The sequence below is a fragment of the Ursus americanus genome, chromosome 14 (genome assembly GCF_024610735.1).
Source record: "Ursus americanus isolate L20-20 chromosome 14, mUrsAme1.1.p, whole genome shotgun sequence".
Taxonomy (NCBI): domain Eukaryota; kingdom Metazoa; phylum Chordata; class Mammalia; order Carnivora; family Ursidae; genus Ursus; species Ursus americanus.
In genome coordinates, this window is record NC_142140.1 from 41,127,768 (window position 1) to 41,154,294 (window position 26,527).

A 26,527-nucleotide genomic window follows, 5' to 3' on the forward strand; every position below is an offset into this window, starting at 1 on the left:
TGTGTGGGAACCTCCTTTTCTGTGAGTGACAACAGCCATGTCCCTTAGTATCTGGGCTTCAGTTTCCCCTTCTCGGAATGAGGGGTAGGTGGTTGAGTTTCGAAGGTTCCTTCCAGCTTGGCAAAGCCAAACCCAAGCTCCCAATACGAATACTAGATAGGGCACGGATCACTCCTGCCCATTCCTTAGGATAAGAGTCTGGAAGGTAGGTGAAACAGCATGGGGGACCCAGCCCCATCACTAGGCCACAGCAGGCCTTACACATATCTTCTCGTTCCCCCTGCATAGGCAGGAAGGGCTCAAAGAGGGAGCCACAGGGGGTGGGTGCCCAAGGAAGTGAGTGTCTGAGCAGGTCAGCCCCAAGGTGGTACCTTCTGGACATCGGGCTCGGTCAGTAACCGGGTAGCCAGGTCACTGTCCCCCTCAGGGGGCGCCCGGGCCTGCAGGTACAGCTGTGGGGAAGGGGGAGGGCACAAGGTGGAAGAGGCAGAGGAGAGAGAAGAGGAGGAAGATGGGGGGGGGGGAGGGGGGTTAGAGCAGGACCGGGGGCAGCTGCCAGGGTTCTGCCCCCGAGAGAAGGCTATGTGTGCCCTAAGACCCAGGCAGAGAGCCCCACCAGGCACTAAGGAAGTCAGGGATCTGAGAGCTGCCCGTGCTCTGCTCAGAACAAAGCCGGGGGGGGGGGGTGCGGGGGGGCAGGTAAGCAGGCAGGAGTAGGTACTGTATCAGAAACAGCTGAGCCCTCCTCCTGCCCCTGGACTTGGGGCTGGGGAAAGAGGGACAAGGGGCCAGGGCAGCTCCTGTCCTTCCACGACATGCCCCTCCTATGGGGTACAGAGCCATCCCGAGCCTTAGGCCACCCGACTCGCCACAAACCCCCAACCCGGTCCAGCCCAGGCTTGCTTGCAGAACCCCACAAGTGGTTCCCCAGCCTCCGGGTCCCAGGCCGTCCACCCGCAGCCGGGCCCTGCCCACCTTGCTGTTCTGGATGAGGCGAGTGAGGTGTTCAAAGCAGTTGTTGCTGAGGAAGGTGGCCTGCAGCACCGGCCGGTCCTCACACGCCAGCATCCTGGGGATGGCGTCTGCGGAGGGGTCTCGGGTCAGCCCCGCTCCACCCAGTCAGCGACCCCGCCGCTCAGCCTCACACCTTCTTCCCACGCAGGCCAGTCCTGCCTTCCATCATCGCTTAGCCTTTCCCCTGCTGGAGTCACCTCCCCAAGAGCCTGGGAGCCCATACCCACCGAGCATGCTGACCCGCAGGGTGACAAGGGCCTCTTCAGGGCCGGGGCTCGGGCCCGCCGGCCAGTCGGCGTTAAGGACGCGGAAGTAGCCCTCAAGCAGGGTGCGGAGCTCTGGCCCCCGAGGGGGCGTGCGGCTGGCATGCAGGACATGTACGGCCCCCACGAGTGCCTCCAGCGCCAGGGGCACTAGGCGGGGGTCCTGGGCCGGCCCGTGGTCCCAGCCCCGTACCACACCCAACAGGCCCTGCACAGAGCCAGCGCTCACAGCCATCTCCCCGTTCTCCTGCGGGTGTGGGCAGAGATGGCAACGGTCAAGGGGCTCTACCAGCAGAGACCCTGAGGTGGCCACCCTCTGGTCCACAGGCTCCTCCCGGCTTACCTTCCCTCCTGCAAGGACAGCACCGAAGAGATGGACCAGACGTAACAGCAGCCTGGGAGGTAGGCCATCTGCACCCTGCAGGCTCTCTGGATAGGGTGGGCAGGCAGGACAGGCCGATGTCACCAAGCCTGCGGGGGACTACCCACAAGGGAGGTGCCCTGGGCTGGGGGGTAAAGGGCTGGGACGCCCTAGGGAAAAGAGCCGGTTCGGTACTTGGGGGTCAAAAATGTCACGGCTCTCTGCTAGGGAGTCTAGGGAAGACATGGCCCTTCTTTGGGGAGCTTGAAGTGGATGTGGTCCTGCCCCGAGAGCCTAGCCAGTACCCCAGATCCTTAACCTCCAAAGTGGGGACCCCAGGGTAAGCACATACCCACCCCACCCCATTTCCCCATGGCAACCCAGGCTTTAGCTTCTCAGATACAAATCTGGTCCTGCTACCCTGTGACCGTTGGAGCTTCCTGTGACCTGCTCTGGGGACCTCGCTGTATCTACCATACAGATGCCCCCCACCCCCACCCATGCCCCCGCTGGGGACTTCTAGGGGCTTTCACAGTCTCCGATGTGGGAGGCCCACCTGGCCCCACTCCAGCTGGACAGGATGCCAGGCCACATACTGAAACCCAGAGAGCAGAAGGCACCAGCCCTGGGTCACATGAGTGGTGTGTATGGTGGGGGATGGGGGCAAGAGCAGGGCTCACTAGATTCAGGTGGGATGGGGTGGGACAGCTCCTTGGGCACAGGGCATTTGAGCTGAAGCCTGAGAATGCAGGTGGCCTGGGAAGGGAGAGGAAACAGGAGGGAAAGACATGGAACACCTAGTTGCATTTCGGGACAGAGAGGACAGGGTGCAGAGGGTAAGTGGGGCTGGAAAGGAAGGCTGTGGGAAGAGCAGGATCTGATCCTGAGATGCCAGGCCACCAGCGAGGGGTCGACAGCAACAGGAACAAAATCCAGTCTGTTCTGAGAAGAGTGCTCAGAAGAGTGCTCTGATTGTGGGAGAATGGAGGCAGGAGCTCCCGGAGGGTTGGGGGGGGAGGGGATCTCCCCTTTTGGAGCTGTTGCCCCTGCTCCAGACCCCAGGCCTGCAGCGATATGGGGCACCCCAGAGACACTTCGACACCTTCAGTGCTAACAGGCCACTGCCTTTCCAAGCCTGGCCTGCCCCAGTCCAGGTCTATCCTGCCCCATCCCTTCTAAAGTCCTGGCCAGCCTCCCTCTGATGAGAGGAAAAGAGGAGACCGAGAGAAGAGGGTCCCCAGAGGCCAGAGGTGGCCAGAGATGTCCTGGGGGTCAGCTCCTCCAGGAAGGTGGGAGCAGGGAGCTGAGATGGCGTACATGGTGTAGACGTTATCTAAAGGAGGGGTGGAGCCCACAGGGGTAAAGGGATTGGACCAGGCAGTTTTAAGATGGTCCAGATCAGAGTGAGATCCAAGTGGTTTCCCAGACCCAGGAGGGGGAGGGAAGAGGGAAGGGAAATTGCTCTCCCCCACCTTATTATGGGAGACCTTCACTCCAGCCCAGAAGAGAAATTACTCATTTCGCCCAGACCTGCCCTTTCTCTCCTCTCTGCCCCTGAACTCCCTCGCCTCTGGAGGCCCCTCGGTTTCCCCGTGGTGCTCTCAGCCGTGCTAGCAGCCACCACTAAGGGCGCCCCGTCCCTCCGGCCTCTGGGATGGGGAACTGCAGGAAGGGGCTCAGGTTTGGGGGTGGGGCCAGGTGGGGCCTAAGGGGCAGGGGCGGGGCCTGACCTCGGAAGAAGGCGCTGAATTCACTGGGCAAAGCAGCTGGAGGGAACTTGTATTTGCTCTTCTCCTTGGAACTGATGACTTCCCTGGGGATGGAGGTGGGGAATGGGCAGGGGCCCGGGTGAGGCTGGGCACTCCGCCCCTCCCTGGCCGTCCTCCCACACCAGCCTACGCCTGAGCCCCCCCCTCCCACTTCCACCCCCCCCCCCCCCCCGTCCTCTCCCCAGCCTCCTCCTCCGGGTCCTCCGTGGTGGGCTGGCTCTCACCCACTGTGCTGGCGCCGCCAGGTCTGGTAGGGGTCAAAGAGGCCCTCGCAGAGGAACAGGGCGTGCAGGGCCACGTTCTCCAGCAGCAGCAGCCCATGGCCCTCCTGCGACGCTGGGGCTCCTTTCAGCTGAAGACGTGGGGAGAGGGCGGAGGGGGTTAGCCGGTCTCCGGCTACCGCCTAACACCCCCCCTCCCCGCCCAGGGTAGAGCCCACCTCACCTCTGCTGTCAACTGGGTCAGCAAAGCCAGCACCCGGGGTGCCAGCACCTGGCCCCAGCCTGCCTCTACGTTCTCCAGGTTCCTGGGAGGGAATGGGGAGAGAGGTCCCAGGAATATGCCAGCCCCTCCTCCGGCCTGCAGTTCCGAGCCGCCCGCCCGCCTTGGACAGCACGAGGGGGACCCACCTGCAGAGAACGATGAAGAGCTTGAGCAGCAGCAAGGCCTGCTCCAGGTCCCCCGCGTCCAGCTGCTCGGCCAGGACATGCAGCGTGGCCCGCGGCAGCAGCGGCACCTCGGCGCCTGCCTCCTCCGGCCTGCAGACAGGGGGGTCGCTGGGGCGCGGAGGACCCTCAGTCTCCGCACCCCGTCCCCGCCCTCCAGGTACACCCAGGCTCACCTGCGTGGCTCCAGGGAAGACAGGGAGATGGTTTTCTCGTAGGCACCCACAAAGGCCTTCAGCCACTGCTGCAGGTAGCCCAGGTCCTTCTGCAGGCGGAGAAGTTGGGGCCACAGCGGTGGGCGGCAGACCGGGTGCCGTGGACGAGGGAAGGCCAGCAGCGCATGGAGAGTCAACAAGCGGACGTCGTCGGATGGACAGGGATTGGAGGCAGGGCAGTGCAGGTGGAGAGAGTGAGGGATGGGTAGGGGAGGAGGGAGGACCGGAAGTTTGAAGGTCAGCATCAGAGGGCTGCCCTGCATATTGACCACTTTCCCAGGACCCCATCTACTTTTCCCAGTCTCCTCGTCTCTGCTCCTACCTCCCTAACCGTTGGGGACTCAGGCAAGCCTGACATGGCCAGGGGAGGGGCTTAAGTGTGCACACTGCTGGGATGCGGCTATGGCCCACACTGGTGCTGGGGCTGAAGGCCTGCCACCCACCAGCCACCCCTGATCCAAAGCCTTGGGCTGGCTTCGCCCAGCTCAGAGGCCACAACCTCCAGGAGACCTTCCCTGACTATGGATCCCATGCTGCCTGCGCACCATGGACCAGGCAGACCCATGCACGCGCACGTTCCCCACGCGTACAGGCAGAATGCCCTATCTCACCCTGGGAATCTAACGCCCGCCCTGGCTGGTTACCTGGACCCCAGGTCCCAAAGCTGGTTCCATGGGCAAGAGGGGCAGCGGCTGAGCCTGCCGCCAGGGACACTTTGGTGTGAACGGGAAACGTCCCCTCCCGCCCCGCCAGGGCAGGAAGCGCAGAGTCACGGTGGGGGAGGGGGGCCGCTTCCTCCCGGCAGACCGCAGGGATGTGGGGGGGCCCCCCCGGGGCACCCAGGGCCCCGCAAGAAAGGGTGTGAGGGACCCGGCCCAGCACCGGGGCGAGGCCTAGAGTGCACAGGGGCGAGGTCACACTGCCCTGGGAGGGGCTTGTGGACCCGATACTCCTTTTTCTGGCATGAGGTCAGGACTTGGGAGTCTAGGGACAGGTTCTCACCCCTGCTGCTATAGGGCCCTTCATTCAAGGCACCCACTGCTCCCTGACCTGGGTCCAACGCCTCAGGCCTAGGAAACGATGTGGATGTGGGGGACTCAGTCACACCTTTGCCCTGGCCTCCTCCCCTGTGTCCTGGCCTCCCTGCCCGGCCCTCCTGGTCTCTACTCCAGGGACACAGCTGAGTAGGTCCTAGCCTAGCCCCAGTCTGCTCGAACCTCTAAGCCCCTCCCAGGGCACAGAGTAGGTGCTGGCCTGGAGCTCTTCCTCCCATCCCGCCCTCCTTCCCTAAGTGCTTGGCCTCGTCTGCAGCTTCCCCCAAACCAGCTGAGCCCAGAAAGCACATTTCTCTCCCAGGCGCAGATGGGTAGGGCAGGCACCAGACTGGAGAAGGCTGAAGGGGCAAGGGACACATCATAGGTGCTGTGTCCCCAGTGCTGCGGACCTCAACTCAAGGACTTCCAGAATTACCTTGGGTGGTTGGCTCATTTCTGCTGCCTGTAGGCTCCTGACCACAGGTTAGGGACTGAATGGGCCCCAGGGAAGGAGCCAGACCCCAGCAGACTGGGCCAGGTCCACAAGAAACCTAGGCAGAGCAGCCCTCACCCTGTGGCTGGGCACCTTCCCTGTGCACTTGTCACAGATCTGAGGCCTAGGCAACTGAGGGAGGAGGGGCTGGGGCCACCGTGACTTTTTGTCTGTCAGGTACCTTTGGTGATCTCTCCACCCTCTGCCCCTGGCCGCCTCCCCGCTCACCTACTTCTGTCCCCGCCCCTCCTCTCCACCAATCAGCAAGGACCCCAAAGTGCCCAACCCTGAAACACCAGAACAGGCCAGGGCTCCTAGACCACTTCTTCGGAATATTCCCATTGCATATGGGGGAAAGGGGGGCTCTAGAGAGGATGCCCTGCCCACTACAACCCCGTCAGCTGTTCCTCTGAGGATACCGGAAGCCAGACCTTTGTTTTAGGCCTGGGCCACTCATGGTTGCTGGCCGGCCGGTCTGAGCTGACCATGTGGCCTCTGCCTCAGTGACCCCACGGATGCCGGTCTATTCAAAACTGACCCAAAACCATACCCCCTTCTCCCCACAAACCACCCTCAGTCAAGCCACAGACATCTCTCACCTAAGATGTGGGTCCCTTTTGCCCACTGTCGTTCTGCTGAGCACCTGGCCCCAATTTGACCATGTCCCCCCACCCTGGCCTGAGGATAAGGGCTCACCTGAGCCTGGCATTCCAGGCCCCTAGTCCAATCACCACTGCTTCTCTGGCCTCTCCGCCCCTCTCCGTCTGAGCCACAACCTCTGGTCCCAGCCTCTGTCCATCCTCTGCCCCACTGCCGTCTGTGACTTGGGCTTTTGGTCCTTAAGCAGGAGCCCGCCAGTCTCTTCATGGCCATCACCTGGACTGACCCTCCCAGAACTCGGGTGGACCCCTCAAACTCTGCACACCCTGGCTTTCTGTCCCTAGAACCACACCCACGGCCTGTCCAGCAGGTCTGGGCTGGGCTGGGTTCAGGGCTTCAGCCGTCAAGGTAGCCTTTCCGGCTCTGGAAGAGCATGCGGGGTCTCTAAAGCATAGCACTGGGGAGGGAGAGAGCTATCTGCCTGTCCCGCCTCTGACCTGGGCCCCATGGCCTGAGGCTGCAGTGCTGGGGGATATGGGAGTCCCTGCAGGGGTCGGGACTCACAGGTAGGGTGGTGGCAGTGCTGAATGCCATGCGGTCTAGAACTGGAACTGGAAGAGGAGGCTGCCATGCCTGGGCTTCCCACACTCCTCCAAGAGGCCTCGACTAGCTCCTCCCTCCCTTTCCAGCTCAGCGCAAGAATGTCAGACAGGGCCAGCCCAGTCCCTAATTTGAACGGGCCAGGGTCCCAACACCACCCCTCCCATGAAGGCAGGTCAGGAGCAGCCACACTCCTCCTCAGGCCCTGGGGCTCAGCTGTAAGAGGTACTGAGGCCCTGTGGCCGCTGCCAGGGAGCAAGCCATGGGGAGGGGGGGAGGTCAGTGACCCCGGGAGGAGGTGGTCTCATGATCACGTCTGCAGGGGCCCCAGTCTACGCCCCACCAGCCTTGAGGGCCCTCAGTGCTGGGGGTGGGGAGCCCCCAAGGGCTAGTTAGGCCCAAACAGTCCCTGGGCGGGCATGGAACTGCCACTTCCCCAGAACTCCGAGGGACCCCAGGAGGGCTGAGGGCGGGCGGCTGTGGCATCGTGGTGGCATGGTGGTGGGGGGCTGTCTGCCAGGGGACAGGGACGACCGAGCTGCTGGATATCGTGTGCTCCTCCACCTGCTTGCCCTGCCCCAGGCCTGACACCAGCCCTGGCTTGACCTGAGGGGACACCCAGACCTTGCTTCAAACCCCGATCCCACCCCGTCACCTCCTTTCGGAGCTCATACTGGCGCAATACACAAAAATTCCTTAACCACCATCTGGCATCCGGTGCGCCTCCAGTCCACACGCATCGCCACCACTGTCTGCTCAGCCGGTCACCCACCCCAGCACAAGCTCTAGGACAAGTTCCAGCCTCCCCTGGCATCTCAGCCAGCACCCCCTACCCTCCGGATGGCGCAGCCCAAAGGCATTCCTCGCTGTCCCCACACCCGCAGGTCTGCAAACGCTTAGCCCTCCGTGCTTCCTCTGCCCAAATGCTCCCCAGAGCCGGCACCTTTCTGGAGACCTAGCCCTGTCTGCTGCCTCAGAGGTCAGGGCTGCCAAATCGAACCAGGGGTTGAGGGCACGGGTTCTGGAGTCCAGCCCCGGTTCCCAGACTTAGTAACTTGTTACTTACCATTAACCTCTTCACGCTTTAGCTGCCCCTTGAAATCCATCCCTCCATACCTGCTTCACAGGTAAAGCCCCTCCGACCACAACCCTCTCCCCAGCATGAGAGAAGGTGAGTGGGAGCTCCCTCTCCAAACCAGGGGCTCTGCCTTCCCAAGCCCCTGGCATTCTACGGGAACACAAACGTTCTCCCCACCCACTTCCATGAGTGACCAATGAGTAGCAGACCTCGGTTCACTGGCAGAGTCAAGGTCTCATGGGTGGCTGTCCCAGGCAGGTGGAATGGTGTTGGTGGTCCCCAGGTTAGAGCTAGCAGCAGGGTAAGGAGAGAAGACTGTAGCTGCAAAGGGGGTGACCCCACCTAGTCAGAATTGCCTAGGTTGTAGTGAACACCCCCTTTCCTGGGACAGGCAAGCAGAAATGGGACAGGGTGGGGTGGGGTCTGATCAGGATAACCTCTTTCAGGCCTGGGGGTCTCCCCACTCAGCATCAGGAGGGGGATGACAATGTCAAGCCAAAGGTGGCTTCTGGCTACACCAGGGTGCCTGGAGGTCAGACTTGGAGGACCTCAAGTCAAAGAAGGAAGCAGGAAGATGGACACTTTGCCAGAGGCAAGGGCAACTGAGGCAGTGCAGTGCAAGTGCCCAGGTGACTGGGCCAGTCTCTCCCCCTTACCTGGGGACGGGGTCTTGCAAGGGGGGGACCTTCTGGTCTCCATAATGCCCCCCAGGGCTTAACCTTCCCCTTGTCCTATCACTATGGAAACCAAGAATTTCCTTCCAGGGTCCCCATAGTAACCGACCCTGTTTCCATGGGGACCCCACACTTCCACATCAGTTCCCCAGTTGCCATAACAACTTCAGGGATTACCAGCCCCTCCCCCCAAGCCTGGGCTCTGTGCTATTCTCCCCATCACCTCAGTCCTGCCCCCTTCAGTTGCCTTGGTAATAAAGGCAGGGAAGAGGAAACCCCCAGTTGCTCCTCTGAGGTACAAGCACTAAGGAGGCTATTCTGCCTTCCTTTTCCCCATTTTAAGAGGGTAAACTGAGGCACAGGGAGGCATATGACCCAGCTAAGGTCCCAGAGGGAGCAGAGGGCCTGACCGGGTTTCCATGAGGCAACAGAGCTCATCAGTCAGGGTGAGGGACCAGGGAAGCATGGGCAGAGCAAGGTCGACTCCAGCTCTGATCTGACCTCCCTGGTACCCTGAGTCCTCGATGGCATAACGGAAGAGTTTAGCCTAGGCGCCCCGCCTGGAACCTGAACATCTGTCCTGTTCTGACCTTTGTGGACTTGAGTGCCCCAAATGTCAGGCCCCCCAGCACTCCCTTTCACTGGGGGGGGGGGAGCTGTTGAGGAACACTTTGCCCCAGCCCAAAGAGGGCCTGCTCATTTGTATGTTATTTTGCATAACTTTGACATGCTGCCCAAAGGCCAGCCTGCTGCATGCTGGTGCTGTTCCCAGTCCTCCTATCCTTGCCCTCCTCCATGCCCTCCCTGCCGGAGCCCCACCCATCGTCCACGCCTCCCCCTCACTCCTGACAACTGGCCTCTCCAGGTGCTTGCTCCTGGGCTTCCTATCCCCTCCGCCCACAAGGTCCAAACTCAGCCTCCTGTGGCACGACCGGTCACTGCTATGGGGCCTGTCTCCTGCCTCCAGCCACTTAGCTGATACCCAAGGCGCCTCTCAAAGTGTGGGGAAAATTCCAAGCAGCGAGCACAGTGAGGGTGAAAATGGGGCCTCCCTGAGCTGAGGTCCAGCTTGGTCAGGGGGACAGGAGACGAAGCCCCCTCACATGGGAGGGAGAGGGCTCCACGCAGAGGAGACAGCTGGGCCATCCCAGGGTGCAGACCCCCCCCAGAGGCTTCCTGTCCATAGGACTAGACATTTCCTGCGCAAAGGAACACAGTTGGAAGACTGGGTTGGAGCTCTGATGGACTCTACCCCAAGCGTGTCCTGTGGCCTTGGTATGACCCTGCCTTGGTTTCCCTGGCAGGGTCCCGAGGGGCTCAGACTAAGTGATGTCCAGCGGCACTCTGGCCCTCCTTCCTCCCTCGGAAGCCACCTGTAGCCACCTTCCCCATTTGTGGCCCCCAGCTGACCAGGGCCCACAGAGGGAGGGGGGCGGGCGGGTCTGAACCTGGGGTCTGTAAGGAGAATGGAAGGGCAGAAAGGGGGTGCTCCCATGGGCGGGCCTAGACCCACAACTGGGAAAACAGGTTTGCCAGCTGATGTCAGCTCTCTCAGCTGAGGGGAGGGGCGCGGTTGTTGGGAGAAACTTCTGACTGGGTGGCTGGCTCTCGGGGTCTCTTGACACCCTCTATCAGTTCAACGTCTTCCCTTATCTTCCTCCTTCGCCCAGGCACGCACATAATATAGGTCTCTAGCAGGGCTCAAAGTAGCATAGCCACCACTCCCTGGGAGCCCAGCATAGAGGGGTGGGGACCTGTTCCGGGAGCAGCAGCAGGACCAAGTGGGCAGGAAGGCAGTGTGGGGAGGTTGGCCGAAGCTTCCGGTTCATACTCACATCCTGGATTTGTTTGCCAGGCCCTAGGCCGCCCCCTGACTGCCCAGGCTTCTGGGGCTCCAACCAGCCAGCCCGTGCCCCAGACCTGCGCTGGTGAGGTGAGGAGCTGGAGGGGGAGAGGGAGCTCAGCTGAAATGAGGGCTAAACCCCTCCTGAGGGAATGGGGGGAGGTCGAGCATTTGCAGAGCTCAGCTGGAAGGGGCAGCAGGAGGCAACCACGCCACGCTGGAGGGCCCGTCCCAGGAGCCTGACCTAGACAACCTTCCCCCAGCAGCATGAACATTAACATCCCTCAGACTCACTACCTGGTGCAAGCCCCCCTTCACCTGGCCACAGGTGAAGAAACTGAGGACCAAGAATCTGCCCACAGCCATCAGGGCAATCAGAGGCATGAGGCCCAGGGACAGGTTTCCTTCTGAATCTTTTCCCTTCACAAGGACCAACCCTTGGAGATGTAGACAGACAGGCCTGGGTGAGGGGACCCAGTGGGGCCAGGGAAGCAGGAGCTTTCTCTGGCCCAGACAAGGCAGATGGGCTACCCCCCTGCAGAGTCTAGGCACCCTGAGGTCAGGTCTGGGCCAAATTTACAGACGAGAAGTAGAGACCCAGAGGTGTAAAGAGCTTGCCTTGGGTCACACCAAGGAAGGACTCTACACGCGCTGCCTCCTGTCAACGGCCTGGACCTCTCACCACCGAAGTGGACTCAAGATGTCGCGGTCCTTACGGCCTGGATTACAGGTCCCTAGGGCCCCAGATCCAGCCTGCAGTCCTAGCAGACAGTCAGCCAGCCTCTTCACAGAGGGCCAGCTGATCTGGTCATGAACTTCCCCCTAGTGACAAGATCAGGGGCACACAATAGTCCATTGTGCCCAGGGCACACCTGAGCCAGGAGCATGATGCCAGGCAGGTGCAGGGAGGGAGGCTGAAGCTAGGTGAAGAGGAGGGGGGGCGGTACCCGGGGATCCCTCCCTGCTGTGAAAGCAGAAGGAAAGTGGGAGCCTATGTGGGTGAGACAGAGTTTGGGGGACGCCAGGTTCTCAGCTCTGACAGGACACCTGGGTCAGAGTCACTCCCTTCACCTTCTGAGGCTGCATGAGGTCGTCTCTGAGACAGGACAGGGAGCTCAGGAGGAAAGGGCCTCCCTCCGTCCCTTTCAAACATCCTTCTAGTTTGCCTCTCCTATCCTCTCCCTCGGCATCCAAGGCAAATCTTTCTTCTGGCTGGACCCCCAGGTCCACCCAGGGGTGGGGTGGGGGCCTCCTCGGATCAGGGTCAGGGAGGAGCTCATCACTGCCAGCGCACTGACGGGGCGCAGTCTGAGCTGACTCAAATCGGACCTAAGTAGGACGCCCCCTACCTTTCACCCCCTACCCCCGCCTGCCGCCACCCCCCAGCCCACTCAGACCCTTCGGCCATGACCACCCAATAGGGCCGCGCCCACCGGAGAGTCAAGCCCAAATGCAAACTAAGCCTTCCTGTCCCTCCCAACCCAACAGTCTCTCATTTATTTCCCGAGCCTCAGTTTCTCCATCTGTAAAAGGGGAGGTGTCCGGCCGTCTCTATTCGGGCGCTTCTCCTCATCAGGCGCGACCGAGGTTCCGCGGTCCCCACCCAAGAGGCTCTTGTGAGGTGCACGCTCGCTGGGGTCAGCTCCCAGGTATAAGTGCCGGAGGCACCGGCGGGCCGGGGGCGGCGCACACGTGTGTGCGGAGCCCGAGTCCGCCCGCCGCGCGCGCTCAACTACGCGGCCCCGAGAACGCGGGGCGCAGGTGCAGCGGGCGCGGGGCGCGCGGAGCTGGGGGCACAGCGGGAGCGGCGCGGGGCGGGCTCACCTGAGCGTAGTAGAGCAGCCACAGCTCGTACAGCCGCTCCGAGGCGGCCATGTCCCGGCCCGGCTCCGGCCCTGCTGCGCGCCACCTGCCTCCGCCGCCTCCTCCGCGCCGCCCGCCGGTTGCCCTCGGCCAGGCCCATGGGCGGAGGGCGTCACTCCGGGGCGGAGCGGCGCGGTACTACTCTGGGAAGTAGTACTGGCCCCCGCCGCGCTGAGCCACCCAAGTCTGCACGCTCCTCCTCCTCGCGGCCGGCCGCCGCCCGGCTTCCTGCACTTAGCTGCCGCTACCACCGCCCCGCCTCTCCCGGGACCGTGCAAAGGGCGGGGAGGCCGGAGGGAGGAGGAGCTTGAGGTCAGAGCGGCCCGGGAGGGCGCCCCGCAGTCCCGCCCTCAGCGATCCGCGCCCCTTACAGTGCCTCGGGAAGGGCCAATCTGAGCCTCCCGCGCGAGGGTCGCGGGTCGGGGTCAGGTATCCCAGACTCGCCCGCCGCACAGTGCGCCTGGCTGGAATTGCCACCCTTCGTGCAAGGATGGGGTCTCCGTCGCCGGGTAGGGGGGCAGGGGCTGCGGGCCGCGTTCAGATGGCCAGAGTCCTTCAACAACAACCAGCCAGCCACTTGTAGAGTTAACCACGTGCCTGGTCCTGTTCTAAGCGCTTTAATGGGGAGACCGACGTGCCATGTTTTTTGCTCCTATTGTTTGTGGAGCGGGATTGGGGACATCAGAGAGCGGTGCCCTTCGTCTGTCCTGCAGATCCCTGGGAGATTTAGTCAATCCTCACGGGTCCTCTCTTCCAAGAAGCCTCCTAGATGCTCCAGTAGGGGCGTCCTCCACTCTAGGGCCCAGCACTTGCCTTCACATCTTTTGTTTTCTTTAACCTCAAGAGGTTGAAGGCAAGAGGATGTGTCATGCCTCTGTTTTACGGATGGAGAAATTGAGGCCCACATGGGGCAAATGAGAATCACTTGGGTAGCCGGGGACAGTGTGGACAGGCATGGAGGCCTGACTGACTCTTTGCTGGCCCATGGCCACCATCACCTCTGGACCTCTCCCTGCCCCCCCCAACCAGCCTGCCTGGGACGTGAGGGGCCCCCCTTGTGTTGGGCAGGGGTCAGGGCCTTTGTTGGAGCTGGGGAGAAGTTTGTGGAGCCCAGAAAGGTACTATGAGGTAGAGGAACTGGAGTCTGGAGTCCTCCACACCTTGAGTGGCCAAGAGAAGACAGTCTCTCCATTCCCATCCTTTTCGTCCTCCTGACTTCTTCTTGGGCAGCCCCTCCTCTCTGGCCTTTTTTCCTGCCCTGTCCATCCTACCTCTGAACTGACATTTCCTGAGCACCTCCTACCTGTGTACCAGGTACCACCTGTGATCCTCGTACAGCTTCTAGCAAGTCGCCACTCTGGATGTGGGGGAACAGGGCACTGAAAGGCCAGGGTTAGTGAGGTCAAGAGGGTCGTTTTGGAGGGCCTGGACAGAGGTCTTGTGGCGCAGGGGCCTCTGAAGGGAAGTGGGAGGAGTGGGCATCCACCTGCTGCCAGCCTGGGAAGGGAGGCCCCAAGCAGGAAACAGCTTTGCTGAGAGACAAGTCATGGTATGCGTTGGGGGGAGGGAGGCATGGCCTCTGTGTGGCTTTGGGGACCTTGACATCCTGTCAGAAGATCTTTACTTCAGCCCCTGGTTATCGGGGCATGCTGGTTAATGCAGGAGAGAAGACCCTGGCAGCTCCTGCTGGGGAGCAGTGTAGGTCTTGGCCACCTGTTGCAGTCAAGGCCAAATCAACTCTCAGTGTTTCTCAGGAACTAAGCTACCCACTGGACCCACTTTCGGGGTTCTTCTCCAGCTTAGGTAGTCTGACCCTGAGTACTCTGCTGCTTCGGGGCTTGGAGGTGGGAGGGGATCATCCATGAGCCTGGAGGAAATGGCCATCCAGCCACCCCTGCACCGCACAGGCTTCATCTGACCTGAGAGTGGACACAGAAGGGCCTAGGGACAAGTGCATCCAGGGAGTCACTGATACCTGTAGAGGAAGGAAGAGGCAGATCTTTTATTAAACTGGGATCGGAGTGGAGGGTCAGGGAAGACTTCTGGAAGGCATTCGGGCCTTGAAGAATCAGGACAAGGGGACAAAGGTGGGTCAAGCGCATTCCAAGAGGCGGGTAGGGAGTGAGCTGTGGTTGGCGCTTGCTTGGCGAAGTCAGAGCGATCGACGCGCTCCATCCTCCTTCACTCAGGTCTGATTCCACTTGCCGCTTTCTCACTGATTGGCCTTGGACCAATCGAGCCTTACGGTCTTTCTTTTGCCGTGCCCTCCCCGAACAGGCGAGGCGAGGCGCGGGGAAAGGTTGGGCGGGCCCTCCTATAGCAACTCAGTATTGATTGGCTTTCAGGACTTCCCGTTCTCCCGTTCTCGTCCCTGGATTGGCCGCCAGAGATTCATCTACTCCCTGGGCCTGCGCGATGCAGTACTAAAGAAGAGGAGGGTGGGCAACATGGCGGCTACTGCGGCTGGTGTGGGCCGGCTAGAGGAAGAGGCGTTGCGGCGAAAGGAACGGTTGAAAGCCCTACGGGAAAAAACCGGACGCAAGGTGAGGAATGCAGAGTGAGGACCGTGGCTGAGGTAGCCAGTGTTCGGATCCAGAGCAGGGACGAGAGGACATGCGACTAGTAGGAAAAGGCAGCTGCTGAGGACGCGCATGCGCGCGGGTGGCGCCTGCGCGAGGAGTCGGAGCCCGCCCACCAAGTGTGCTCGCTGGCGGGGACTCTTTTGGCGCTAGGGCCGTCGCCGCGCATGCGCGGGTTGGGGAGGGCCGTGGTCTGCGCGCTACCAGCCTTTTGGCTACTATCTGGTGTTTCCTTTGTGCGTCTCCAGGGCGACTTCTAAGGTTGGGATGCTCGTTAGATTAGGCATGATTTTTTCGCGTGTGAGCGCCCTGATTCACCCCGTTTCCCCATGACCCAGCCGGCCTTCCAGCCTGGTGAAATTCAGTGGATCTAGCAGACCGTCCCCTGTCCTCCAGCGCGCCTTCGGCAGGGCAGTATGGGACGGTGCTCTGGGCTCCCAGCTGCAATCGTTGAGTACAGAAGTCCAAAAAAGAAGACCCATTTCTAGGTCAGGGTGCACCTCAGGGAAAGAGGAGGGCGCTTAGTTCTTCCCAGGCTACTTCTCTGGGGATGGACTTCCTAGTCCTATTAGTTACCAAACTTGGAAGCATCTTCCTTGCTTTTGTTTGACACCAAAATGGTTCGATTCCATTTCCACCTCGTTGATCTGTCCGAGTAATCAAGAGGAAGGAGAACTCTGAAGTTCATTACCTGTGTGCAAGCCCTGTCCCTGTCATTTGGGGCTGTGGGACTTGGGACAAACTGCTTCATCTCCTTGAACCTGTTTCTTCATGTCTGCAGTGGAGGATAACAACCCCTCTGTATTAATTCTCACTGGGTTGTTTTGAGATCTGACGGTCATCTGTGAAAAGCACTAGGGACCACAGAGGGTGGAGCTTGTGAGTTCTGCTGTTGTTGGATGAGCAAAAACTACTAATTCTACAAACTATAAAGGCTAGTAAATATCTCGACCTTCGATGGATAAGGGGAAACAGGGACTCAACTTTTGAACTTTAAAGAGTCAGGCTGGTCAGTCTGGCCCCTGTTTCCTTTGTGCATGGCCCTCCTGTGGGAAAGTGAAAGAGGAAGTAATAGAGAGTGAAAGCTAGCCAGATTGGCTTCTGCTTTTGTTGGCAGCTTGTTGGCCCTGTCAGACGGTTCTACTTGAAAACTGCCAGGCCTAGAGAATCTCAAACCTCAGCTTTTCGGTGGCTAGCCAGCCTGTGCTGTTGGCTTGAATTTGGGGCCCAGATTACTGGGACTGGGCTTACGGTCAGAATACAAAGGACAGCATAGCATCCTCAGGGCCCGTTGCCTCGGGAAGGTTGCCCAGGCCGTCAGGAGAACTGTCTTTATTTTTTTTTATTTTATTTTTTAAAGATTTTATTTATTTATTTGACAGTGAGAGACAGCCAGCGAGAGAGGGAACACAAGCAGGGGGAGTGGGAGAGGAAGAAGCAGGCTCCTAGTGGAGGAGCCTGATGTGGGACTCGATCCCAGAACGCCGGGAGCACGCCCTGAGCCGAAGGCAGAGGCTTAACGACTGCGCCACCCAGGCGCCCCAGGAGAACTGTCTTTAAAGAGGGATTCTCTCAATGGGCTGAAAATATGGCCTGATGTTGTTGTTGTTGTTTTCTCAATTTTTTGTTATTGTGGCAGAATACATGTAACATACAGTTTACCATTTGAAATAATGTTATATAACTATACCACTATGGCCAGAGCTTTTTCATCATCCCAAATGTAAACTCTGTCCCCATTAAACAGTAACTCCCCATTACCCTCCCACCCTAGCCCTTAAACCACTATTCTATTTGATTACTTTGGGTATCTTACATAAGTAGAATCACACAGTATTTGAGTTTCTTTGGCTTATTTTGCTCAGCATAACATTTTTGAGGCTTATTGATGTTGTAGCGTATGTGAAATTTCATTCCTTTTTAAAGCTGGATAATACTCCTTTGTACTATACCACATTTTATCCATTCATTTTGGGTTGCTTCTAACTTTTGGCTGTTGTCAGTAATGAATGTATAAATATCTGAGTCTCTGTTTTCAGTTCTTTTGAGTATGAACCCAGAAATGGAATGTTTGGATTATGTTAGCAGTTCTGTGTTTAACCTTGGAAGGAACTGCCATGCTGTTTTCCACAGCGGCTGCATCATTGTACATTTCCAGCAGCAGTAGACATGGCCATATTCCAGTTTTTCCACGTCCTTGTCAACGCTTGTTATTTTCTGTTTTGTTGATTATAGCCATTCTGTTGGGTGTGAAATGGTATCACGTAGTTTTCATGTGTGTTTCCATGGTGATTAGGGAGTGATGTTGAGCATCTTCTCATGTGCCTATGGCTATTTGTATATCTTCTTCGGAGAAATGTCCATTCAGGTCCTTTGCCCGTTTTTTTTTTTTAAAGATTTATTTATTTGGGGGAGACAGAGTTCGCGCTCATCCGAACACACACAAAAGGTGCGGGGGAGGGACAGAGGGAGAGAGTCTTCAAGTGGGTTCCCCACTGAGCATGGAGCCACAACCCATGAGAGCGTGATCTGTGCCGAAACCGAGAGTCCAACGCTTAACCGACTGAGCCACCCAGGTGCCCGTTCGCCCATTTTTTAATTGACTTTTGTTGTTGTTGAGTTGTGGGCGTTCCTAATATATTCTGGATATTAACCCCCTATCAGATATGAGATTTGCAAATATTTTCTCCCAATTCCAAGGTTGTCTTTTCACTTTCCCAATAATGCCCTTTGATGTACAAAGTTCTTAATTTTGATAAAGTCCAGTTTAGTTTTTCTTTTGTTGATCCTGCTTTTGGTGTCATACCTAATGAACCATTATCAAACCTTGGATCCTGAAGCTTTTCCCCCATGTTTTTTTCTAAGAGTTGTTTTTTTTTGTTTGTTTGTTTGTTTGTTTGTTTTTGTTTTAGCTCTTATATTTAGGTCTTTGATCTATTCTGAGTTAATTTTTGTGTATGGTGTAATGTAAGTGTCTAATACAGTCTTTTGCATGTGAATATCCAGCTTTCCCAATACCGTTTGTTGAAATGACGTCCTTTCCCTATTGAACGTCCTTTCCCTGTTGAATGGTCCTTTCCCTATTGAATTGTTGAAAGTCATTTGGCCATATCTGTGAGACTTTATTTCGGGATTCTGTATTCTATTCTATTGGTTTATATGTCTGTCATTATGCCACTGCCATACTGTTTTGTTTTTTTTTTTAATTTATTTATTTATTTGACAGAGAGAGAACACAAGCACGGGGAGTGGCAGGCAGAGGGAGAGGGAGAAGCAGGCTCCCTGCTGAGCAGGGAGCCGATACGGGGCTCGAGCCCAGGACCCTAGGATCCTGACCCGAGCTGAAGGCAGACGCTTAACCGACTGAGCCACCCAGTCACCCCAACCATACTGTTTTGATTACTATAGCTTGTAGTAAGTTCTGAAATCAGAAAGTGTGAATCCTCTGACTTAGTTCTCTTTCAAGATTGTTTTGGCTTTTTGGGATCCCTTGAGATTCCATATGAATTTTAGAATGGATTTTTCTGTTTGTGCAAATAACACCATTGAGATTTTCATACGGATTGTACTGAATCTGTAATTCATTTTGGGGAGTGTTGCCATCCTAACAATATTAAGTCTTCCAATCCATGAGCATGGGACGTCTTTCCATTTATTTAAGTCGTTAATTTTCATTCAGGTCTTTAATTTTTTTCAGCCATGCTCTCTAGTTTTCATTGTACAAGCCTTTAGCTCCTTGGTTAAATGTATTCCTAAGTATTTTATTCTTTTTGGTGCTGTTGTAAATGAGATTGTTTCCTTAATTTCCTGGTCTGATCGTACATAGCTAGTATACATAGAAATGCAACTGATACTTGTTGAGTTATAGAATCAACATCCTGGAACTTTGCTGAATTTGTTAATTATTCTAACAGTTTTTTCATGGACTCTAAACATTTCTGCATATAGAATATCATCTGTGAACAGAGACAATTTTACTTCTATTCCAATTTGGATGACTTTTATTTCTTTTTCTTGCCTGATTGCTCTGGCTAAAGCTTTGAGTATCATGTTGACTAGAAGTTGTGAAAGCGGTCATCCTTGTTTTGTTCCTTATCATGGAAAAGCTTTCAGCCTTTCACCATTGAGCGTGACATTCACTATGGGTTTTTCAAATATGGCCTTTATCATGTTGAGGAAGTTTCCTTCTCTTCCTAGTTTGTTGAGTGTTTTTATCATATCACTCTCATATCAAAGAGAGTTGAATTTTGTCAAATGCTTTTTCTTCATCAATTGAGATGATCATGTGATTCCCCCCCTTCATCCTATTAGTGTATTGCATTAATTGGTTTTTGTATGTTGAACTATTTTTGCATTGCAGGAGTAAATTCCCCCTGGTCCTTGGTCCTTGCTGGATTCAGTTTGTTAGTATTTTGTTGAGCATTTTTGCTTCAGTGTTCACGAGGGATATGAGTTTGTACTTTTCTTGTAGCGTGTGTGGCTTTGGAATCAGGGTAAGGCTGAACTCATAAAATGAGTTAGGAAGTATTCCCTCCTTTTCAATTTTTTGGAAGAGTTTGAACAGGATTGGTATTATTTCTTCTTTAAATGTTTGGTAGAATTCACCAGTAAAACTATCTGGCCCTGGGCTTTTCTTTGTCGGGAGGGTTTTGATTACTTACTCAGTTTCCTTATTAGTTATAGATGTATTTAAATTTGTTATTTCTTCATGAGTCAGTTTAGGTACATTGTGTATTTCTAGGAATTTGCCCATTTCATCTAGATTTTCCAGTTTGTTGGTGTATTGATTGCTACTTTAATTGGGTTTAATCTTCACATTTCTGGCTTCAGAAAGCTCTTGGCCATGAACTCATTTCTAAAAAAATGCGCAGTCGGAAATCACATGGCTTCTATCTTAGAATTGAGACTTCACTGGCCTTTGGAGTTTCCTTTCATTCTTTTTAAGGAAGAGTTATTGTGAAGCCACATTCTTGCTACATTGGAAACCTTTTCCTTTCCTGGTGCGTCTTTCCTATCCAGGAGCTCCTGATTTTTCTACTTTCTCTAGTCCTTTTCGTGCAAAGGGGAAGTTAGAATTTTTTGTTGACTCTTCAGTTTCCAGGCTGTGGTGTCAGTGGGTGGGTCAGTGGCCGGTGATGAAGTGTTGTTCGGCTTGGTTTTAAATGGGTTATTGGAGCTGGTAATTCAGTCCTTCAGTAGACGTGTAGTGGGTCCGTCCTGTGCGCCAGTCACTAGGCACTAGAGGTATAGTATTGAACAAAGCAGATAGAAGTCTCTGCCCCAAGCAGCTTGCAGTTAGCTGGAGAGACAGTCAGACAACATACATAGTGTTAGATAGAGAAGGTGCAAGAAAAGGAAAGAAGGAAAGTGGGATGGGGAGTACATAGTGCCCCTGTTTTTCTCTGTAGCTCGTAACGGTTTAATTTTGTTTATTAAAGACAACAGTGTTTTCAGATTTAACATGGAAATGATGCCAGTTGCTTGCTTTATCTTATCTAGGTCTTGATGACTGAGAAGAAGGAAGGAGGAGGGTTAATTTATAGGTGGAAGCACTGAGGCTAATAAATGTGAGGTGGTTTGCCCAAGGTCAGCCAGCTGGAAGGCAAGTGAGTGTTAGCTTAGGAGAGGCCATGAGAACAGGTGGTGACTCTCTTTATGTACTGACTTGGACCGGTTGCCCAGGTGCAAGGTAGGGGAGAAGCTGGAGAAACCAGTTGTATACTTGCTAGTAGCTTTTGGTTTTTGTGAGTTACACACTCAAAAACAAAACAAAACAGGGGCACCTGGGTGGCACAGCGGTTAAGCGTCTGCCTTCGGCTCAGGGCCTGATCCCGGCGTTCTGGGATCGAGCCCCACATCAGGCTCTTCCGCTATGAGCCTGCTTCTTCCTCTCCCACTCCCCCTGCTTGTGTTCCCTCTCTCACTGGCTGTCTCTATCTCTGTCGAATAAATAAATAAAATCTTTAAAAAAAAAAAACAAAAACAAAACAAAACAAAAAAACAACAGTGGGAAAAGAGTACAGGCCCCAAGTCCAGTCTGCCCTGATGGGCATGTCTTAATGCCCTCTGGATCCTGATTCTGGTCCTCCTTTCCCCTGATGAGGATGGGGATGCCCTTATTTGCCACAGTTTTGTTTTGTTTTTTTTAGTGGTGAAGTACATATAACCTAAAATTTTCCATCTAAGCCTTTGTCAGTGGCATTAGTATATTTACAATGCTGTATAACCATCACCACTATTTCCAGAGTTTTTTCATCACACCCGACAGAAACTCTACCCCCATCAAGCAGCGACTCCCTATTAATCTTATCCCAGCCCCTGGCAACGCCTCATCTACTTTCTGTTTCCATGAGTTTGCCCATTCCAAGTACCTCATGTAAGTGGAATCTTACAATATTTGTCCTTTTGTGTTCGGCTTACTTCACTTAGCATAAGCATAAGTTTTCAGGATTCATCCACGTTCTAGCATGTAAGAGAATGTTGTTCCTTTTTAAGGCTGAATCATATTCCATCGTAGGTATATACTATAGGCAGTGGGTGTTTGTTCATTCATCTGTTGATGGACACCTTTTGGCTATTGTCACTAATGCTGTCATTGGCATATTGGTGTACGTGCTGGCTCACAAGTATTATTTGAGTCCCTGTTTTCAGTTCTTTTGGCTGTATACTGAAGGAGTGGAATTGCTGGGTCAGATAGCAATTCTGTGTTTAACTTTTGGAGGAACCACCAACCTGTTTGCCACCGTGGCTGTACATCTTCCACTACCACCAGCAGTGCACGAGGGTTCCAATTCCCCTACAGCCTTGCCCATCACTTGTTTTTCTTTTTAAGAAAATACAAGATGGGGGCGCCTGGGTGGCTCAGCCGGTTAAGCGTCCAACTCTTGATTTCAGCTCAGGTCTTGACCCCAGGGTCGTGAATTCAAACCCCGTGTTGAGCTCCATGCTGCGCGTGGAGCCTACTTTAAAAAAAAAATTATAGGGTGCGGGGGCGATCTGGCTGCAACATCCGTACCCCACTGATCGCCAGGGTTGGCTCGGCTGATCTGGATGGCTAGGTGGGTGTCCCCTTCCTCCCTCACTGCTCCACGTGCAGCCCTCCCAGAGCTGTGCGCTTCGTGGAAGAGGGTGACCTTCCCGCAGGAGGAGGACCGTTCTTCGTCAGGGGTATATGAGTTAGCTGCGTTCCCCTGCCGGAACCTCCAGCCAAGCTCTCAAGGTCCATTTGTAGGAGAATGTATGGTAGGCAAGCTTCTAAGACTCCAGACACGTCCACATGAGGTGCTGCATGTGGCAGTCTGCCTTTCTTTAAAAACAAAATAAATGATAGCTATCCTAGTAGGTGTGAAGTGGTACCTCACCCGGGCTTTGATTTACATTTCCCGGATGGTAAGTGCTGTTGAGCATTTAGTCGTGTGCTTAGTTTCCGTCCGTGTATGTTCTTTGGAGAAATATGTATTCGTATCCTTCACCCATTTTTCCATCGGGTCTTTTGTCTTTCTGTTGTTGAGTTATGGTTGAATTATGTATTCTGGATATTAAACTGTTGCTAAAAATGGGACTTCCGGGTATTTTTTCCCCCGTTTTGTGGGTTGGCTTTTCTTTCTCTGGGTAGTGTCCTTTGATGCACAAAGATTTTTAGACTTTGGCGTGGCCCAAAGTTACCTGTTTTTTTATACAAGAGTGCTTTTCACGTCATGTTTAATCTCTGCAGGACCTGAGTGATGTTTCTGTTAGGGTCAGTGCCTGAGAGAAAGACAGTCAAAGGTCTCAAGTTCGAGTTACTTTTCCAGCCCAGTCATTTCTTGGGAGACTGATGAGTGGTGAGGCTGGAGAGGAAGTAGGGCCAGCCTGCTGCGGGCAGACAGGGAGCAAGGAGGCCCCTCCCTCGGGTGGAAGGGGTCCCCACTTTTACCTCCATCATCTGATGTGACGATGAGACCACTGTAGGATGGACTCCAGGGTCCAGCACTTTGCCAACCTGCTCCGGCCGCTGGAGAGTCCCTGTCTGCCCCGAGGGGATGGCTCCTTGCTGGTCCCCTAGCACTCAGTGGCACATCCCTCACTGACACCTACCGCACACATGGTCTTGCTGAAGGCATCAAGATTTCATGCTTGGGGTTGATTTCCCTCCTGGTGCTAGCTTCCTCTCCTCCCCACACTGGACTGTGAGCTCAATTTAGTTATCATCTGGGGGAGCCAATCCTGACACTGTGACAAATGGAGACAAGACCCGGGCCATAAGGTTTCCGCACATTATTCCGCAGTGAAGTTTGGTTGTAGCTGTGCGCCGGCAGTCTTAACAGTACTTCCCTGCCAGCCCACCTGACTGATTTGTGAGGGGGCAAGCCACGAGGTTCCGAGGTGCCGGGATGCCCAAGGTCAAGGAGCATCCTGAGTGACCTCTGGATTCCAGCCCGCATAACCCCCTGGAGGAGGGGGATTCTCTGCAGGGTGCAGCGTGCCCACAGGTCAGCCAGCCCCGGTGATGGGGGGAAGAGCACATAGACTATTAGACTGTACTGCTGGGGGGCATTTCCTGGGAAAGCCAGGCTGCGCCTGGGGACGCTCCCTGAGAAGGCAGAGTGGAATTTGGGCTGAACCGTGGAGGATGGGATCGGGAAGCACAGTGGGGTAGCTGGAGAGGAGTATTCCACGGGGGCAGCTCCGAGGGGGGAACATTTTGGTGGGTACAGAGGGGACAGTCGGGGATGCTCCACACGGTTTGACAGCAAGCAGTTGGCGGTGATTGGGGTAGGGATGAGGTCTGAAAGTGCTGCTCAGTGCTTTGGTGGCCAAGTTCTGCAGGACCCTGCCCTTCTAGTGGGGAGGGCAGCTGTCCACGTTTCTTTTCTTTTTTCTTTTTTCCTTTTTCTTTTTTCTTTCTTTCTTTTTTTTTTAAGATTTTATTTATTTGTCACAGGGAGAGAGAGTGAGAGCGCCCAAGCAAGGGGGAGGGGCAGACCCCCCACTGAGCAGGTATCTGTTGCGGGACTTGATCCCAGAACTCCCGGATCATGACCTTAGCCGAAGGCAGACACTTAACCAACTCAGCCGCCCAGGGGTCCCGAGCCGCCCACATGTTTGTATTGTATTTGAAGCTCATTTCTTGGTGCTCATCCAGACGTTCCAAGCTGGGTGAGTAGGGGAACCGTTCCAGGCTGTGTAGATGAAGCTCTGGGGCCTCTCTCTACAGTGCTGCCCAGCCGGGCAGTGGGAGGCCACTTCGTCCTTCTCTGACCTCTTTCTTTCTTTTTTTTTTTTTTATGATTTTATTTATTTATTTGGCAGAGAGAGACACAGCCAGCGAGAGAGGGAACACAAGCAGGGGGAGTGGGAGAGGAAGAAGCAGGCTCCCAGCGGAGCAGGGAGCCCAATGCAGGGCTCGACCCCAGGACCGCAGGATCATGCCCTGGGCCCAAGGCAGACGCTTAACGACTGAGCCACCCAGGCGCCCCGCTCTGACCTCTTTCTTAGCAGCCAGAAGGAGGCTCCTAAAGGTTGTTAACTTGGCACAAACCCTTGCCCTCGGCTGTCGGCTTTCGACAGCATCTAGCCTGGATCGGGCTGTCCCTTTGTGCCCTGGGACAGGGAGGGTGGTTGTCCCCAGCCCCTCGGGTTGCACCTGAGCCCGGAGCAAGCTCTGGCTGTGAGCTTGCAGGCTGTGCGCAGTTCCTGTTTCTCACCTGGCTCTGGGGACTGGGGTTGTGCTGTGCGGTGCTGGCCAGCGCCACAGCTAGGAGCCACGTGTGGTCCTTGAGCCCTTGAAATGTAACTAACATGATGTTTTATTCTATCCCATTTTACTTACTTTATATTTAAACAGCCACACTTGACTTAGGGTTGCCTTACTGGACAATGCATCTCTGGAGAACTTGCTCCCTCTTGCCCAGCTCGGAAGAGACTGTGTCTCTGCCTGAACTCTCATTTATTGAGAGCTATGAAGGAGAGGGTAGGTGGGAACCCCGATGGCCATGAGCTCAGCCTCGGGGAGCCCAGGGTTTTGAAGCTAGCGCAGGGGCTTCAAGTGGTCAGTCTTCGTGGCGGGTGTCTCCGGCAGGTGCTTGTTTCTGGCCTTCTGTGTGTGCATCTGGTGGTGTTAAATGCTGACACTTATGATCTATACACTCGAGAAACAGGCGGTCTAGAGAGTGGGGAGAGTGCCAGGGTGGAGGGGAGCTCATTGATAATCTTGGACTTGGGTGCACTGGGGAGGGGCTTGGCCACTGTGGGCTCAGGGTGGGAGGGGGAGCTGGAGGGAAGGGCCGGAACTGTCGGGGGGACAGAGAGGAAGGGGCAGCGAGGTGTGGGGAGGTGGGTGTGGAGAAGAGCCCAGGGTTCTGGGCGAGGAGTCAGACTTGTCCGTGCCCTGTTCATCCCTCAGGAAATTGCCTCTGACCTGGCCGCTTGCAGCTATGTCCCCATGCCCAGCAGCCTGATGGCTAAGTTAGTGGAAGAGTCACTGTCTCCGTGCTGACAGCCTCTTAACAGATCGGTGGTCATAACATGTACATGGCACTTTGTGATGGGATCTCATAATTTGCTCAATGCAGAAGCAGCCCTTCGAGGTAGGTTGAAGACAGTTTATACCTGCTTAATAGACCAGGAAGCCTGGGCTGAAGGGACCTCTCATGAATGTGCTTTGGGACGTTGCCGACCCTAGATGGTCCCCTAAGCCCTGGGCCCTGTATCCCTCTCCATTTGTCACCCCCAGGTGCTTGGGAAGAAGCAGCCCCTAGGACAGAGTCTTCTTCCCATCCCACACAGAAACTGCCATCAGGCCACCTGGGGGAGCTGGGTGACAGGAGAGCACGGGCTTTGGAGTCAGATGGATCTGGTTTAAATCTCAGCTCCATTCATCCCCTTGGTGGGACCCAGAGTGGATCTTTAAAACTCTGTGCTTCCCTCCTAGCCTTGTCTGTAAAATCAAGGCGTGGCTTCTGACCTCATCAGTAGCTGGAAGAGCAGAGGGAGATGGCTAGTTCAAGGTCTCGCCCATGGGCCTTTTATAAATGTAGATGTGGGTCTGTTCTCACCCACCCTGTTGAGGTGAGGAAGTCTGGGTGGTCCTCCAGCCCTCCCAGCTGGGTGACGGTGGGCGGAGCTGACCCTGTTTCCGAGGGAAGCAAAGAAGACATCTTGCTGGTCCCCCGCCTTCCACAGCCTAGCCCTGCTTCCTTGAAGGTGGAGTTGACTTGTGGTGCAAGGTGTTAGAGTAACAAAAAAGTGGATTTGCAGAGCCACAGCCAAGGTGGGGTGTGTGTTCCCCATTCTTCCCAAGGACTGACCGTCTCTTCCGAGCTCTGCTCAGACCCTGCGGTCTGGGAGCCAGTGAGAGGGAGGACCTGGTGGGTGGGAAGTTGGGGACTCCCAGCACAGACACCTGTTGATGAACCGGTGTTGCAGCTTCGAGTTGACTCATCCTTTCCCAGGGCCTCGACTTGTTCACGTGTGGAATGAAGATGTTGGATCAATG

General features: G+C 55.6%; 2 protein-coding genes across 6 annotated transcripts in view; one reads left to right on the top strand and one right to left on the bottom strand.

The window, feature by feature from the left end:
• The window catches only part of NBEAL2 (neurobeachin like 2), a 29,447-nt gene extending 16,744 nt beyond the window's left edge, over nucleotides 1-12,703 (bottom strand). The window contains exons 1-10 of one of the 4 annotated variants that reach the window (XM_045778858.2): nucleotides 12,434-12,703; nucleotides 4,249-4,337; nucleotides 4,037-4,165; nucleotides 3,852-3,933; nucleotides 3,632-3,759; nucleotides 3,369-3,451; nucleotides 1,621-1,706; nucleotides 1,242-1,524; nucleotides 976-1,082; nucleotides 372-452 (exon numbers count right to left, since the gene is read on the bottom strand). In XM_045778858.2, coding sequence (XP_045634814.2) covers nucleotides 372-452; nucleotides 976-1,082; nucleotides 1,242-1,524; nucleotides 1,621-1,706; nucleotides 3,369-3,451; nucleotides 3,632-3,759; nucleotides 3,852-3,933; nucleotides 4,037-4,165; nucleotides 4,249-4,337; nucleotides 12,434-12,484 — 1,119 coding nt within the window. In that variant the 5' untranslated portion in view covers nucleotides 12,485-12,703. Of the gene's footprint in view, nucleotides 1-371; nucleotides 453-975; nucleotides 1,083-1,241; nucleotides 1,525-1,620; nucleotides 1,707-3,368; nucleotides 3,452-3,631; nucleotides 3,760-3,851; nucleotides 3,934-4,036; nucleotides 4,166-4,248; nucleotides 4,338-4,931; nucleotides 5,109-12,433 lie in introns of those variants that run through there. The other 3 variants (XM_087867095.1, XM_087867096.1, XM_087867094.1) reach the window with 3 other exon arrangements.
• A 2,147-nt stretch (nucleotides 12,704-14,850) lies between these two features.
• CCDC12 (coiled-coil domain containing 12) overlaps nucleotides 14,851-26,527 on the top strand; it is a 56,237-nt gene continuing 44,560 nt past the window's right edge. The window contains exon 1 of one of the 2 annotated variants that reach the window (XR_015726686.1): nucleotides 14,851-15,015. Coding sequence is in view for 1 of the 2 variants with exons in the window: in XM_045778860.2 (XP_045634816.1) it covers nucleotides 14,920-15,015 (96 nt within the window). In the remaining variant the exon portion in view is untranslated. The remainder of the gene's footprint in view (nucleotides 15,016-26,527) is intronic. The other variant, XM_045778860.2, reaches the window with a different exon arrangement.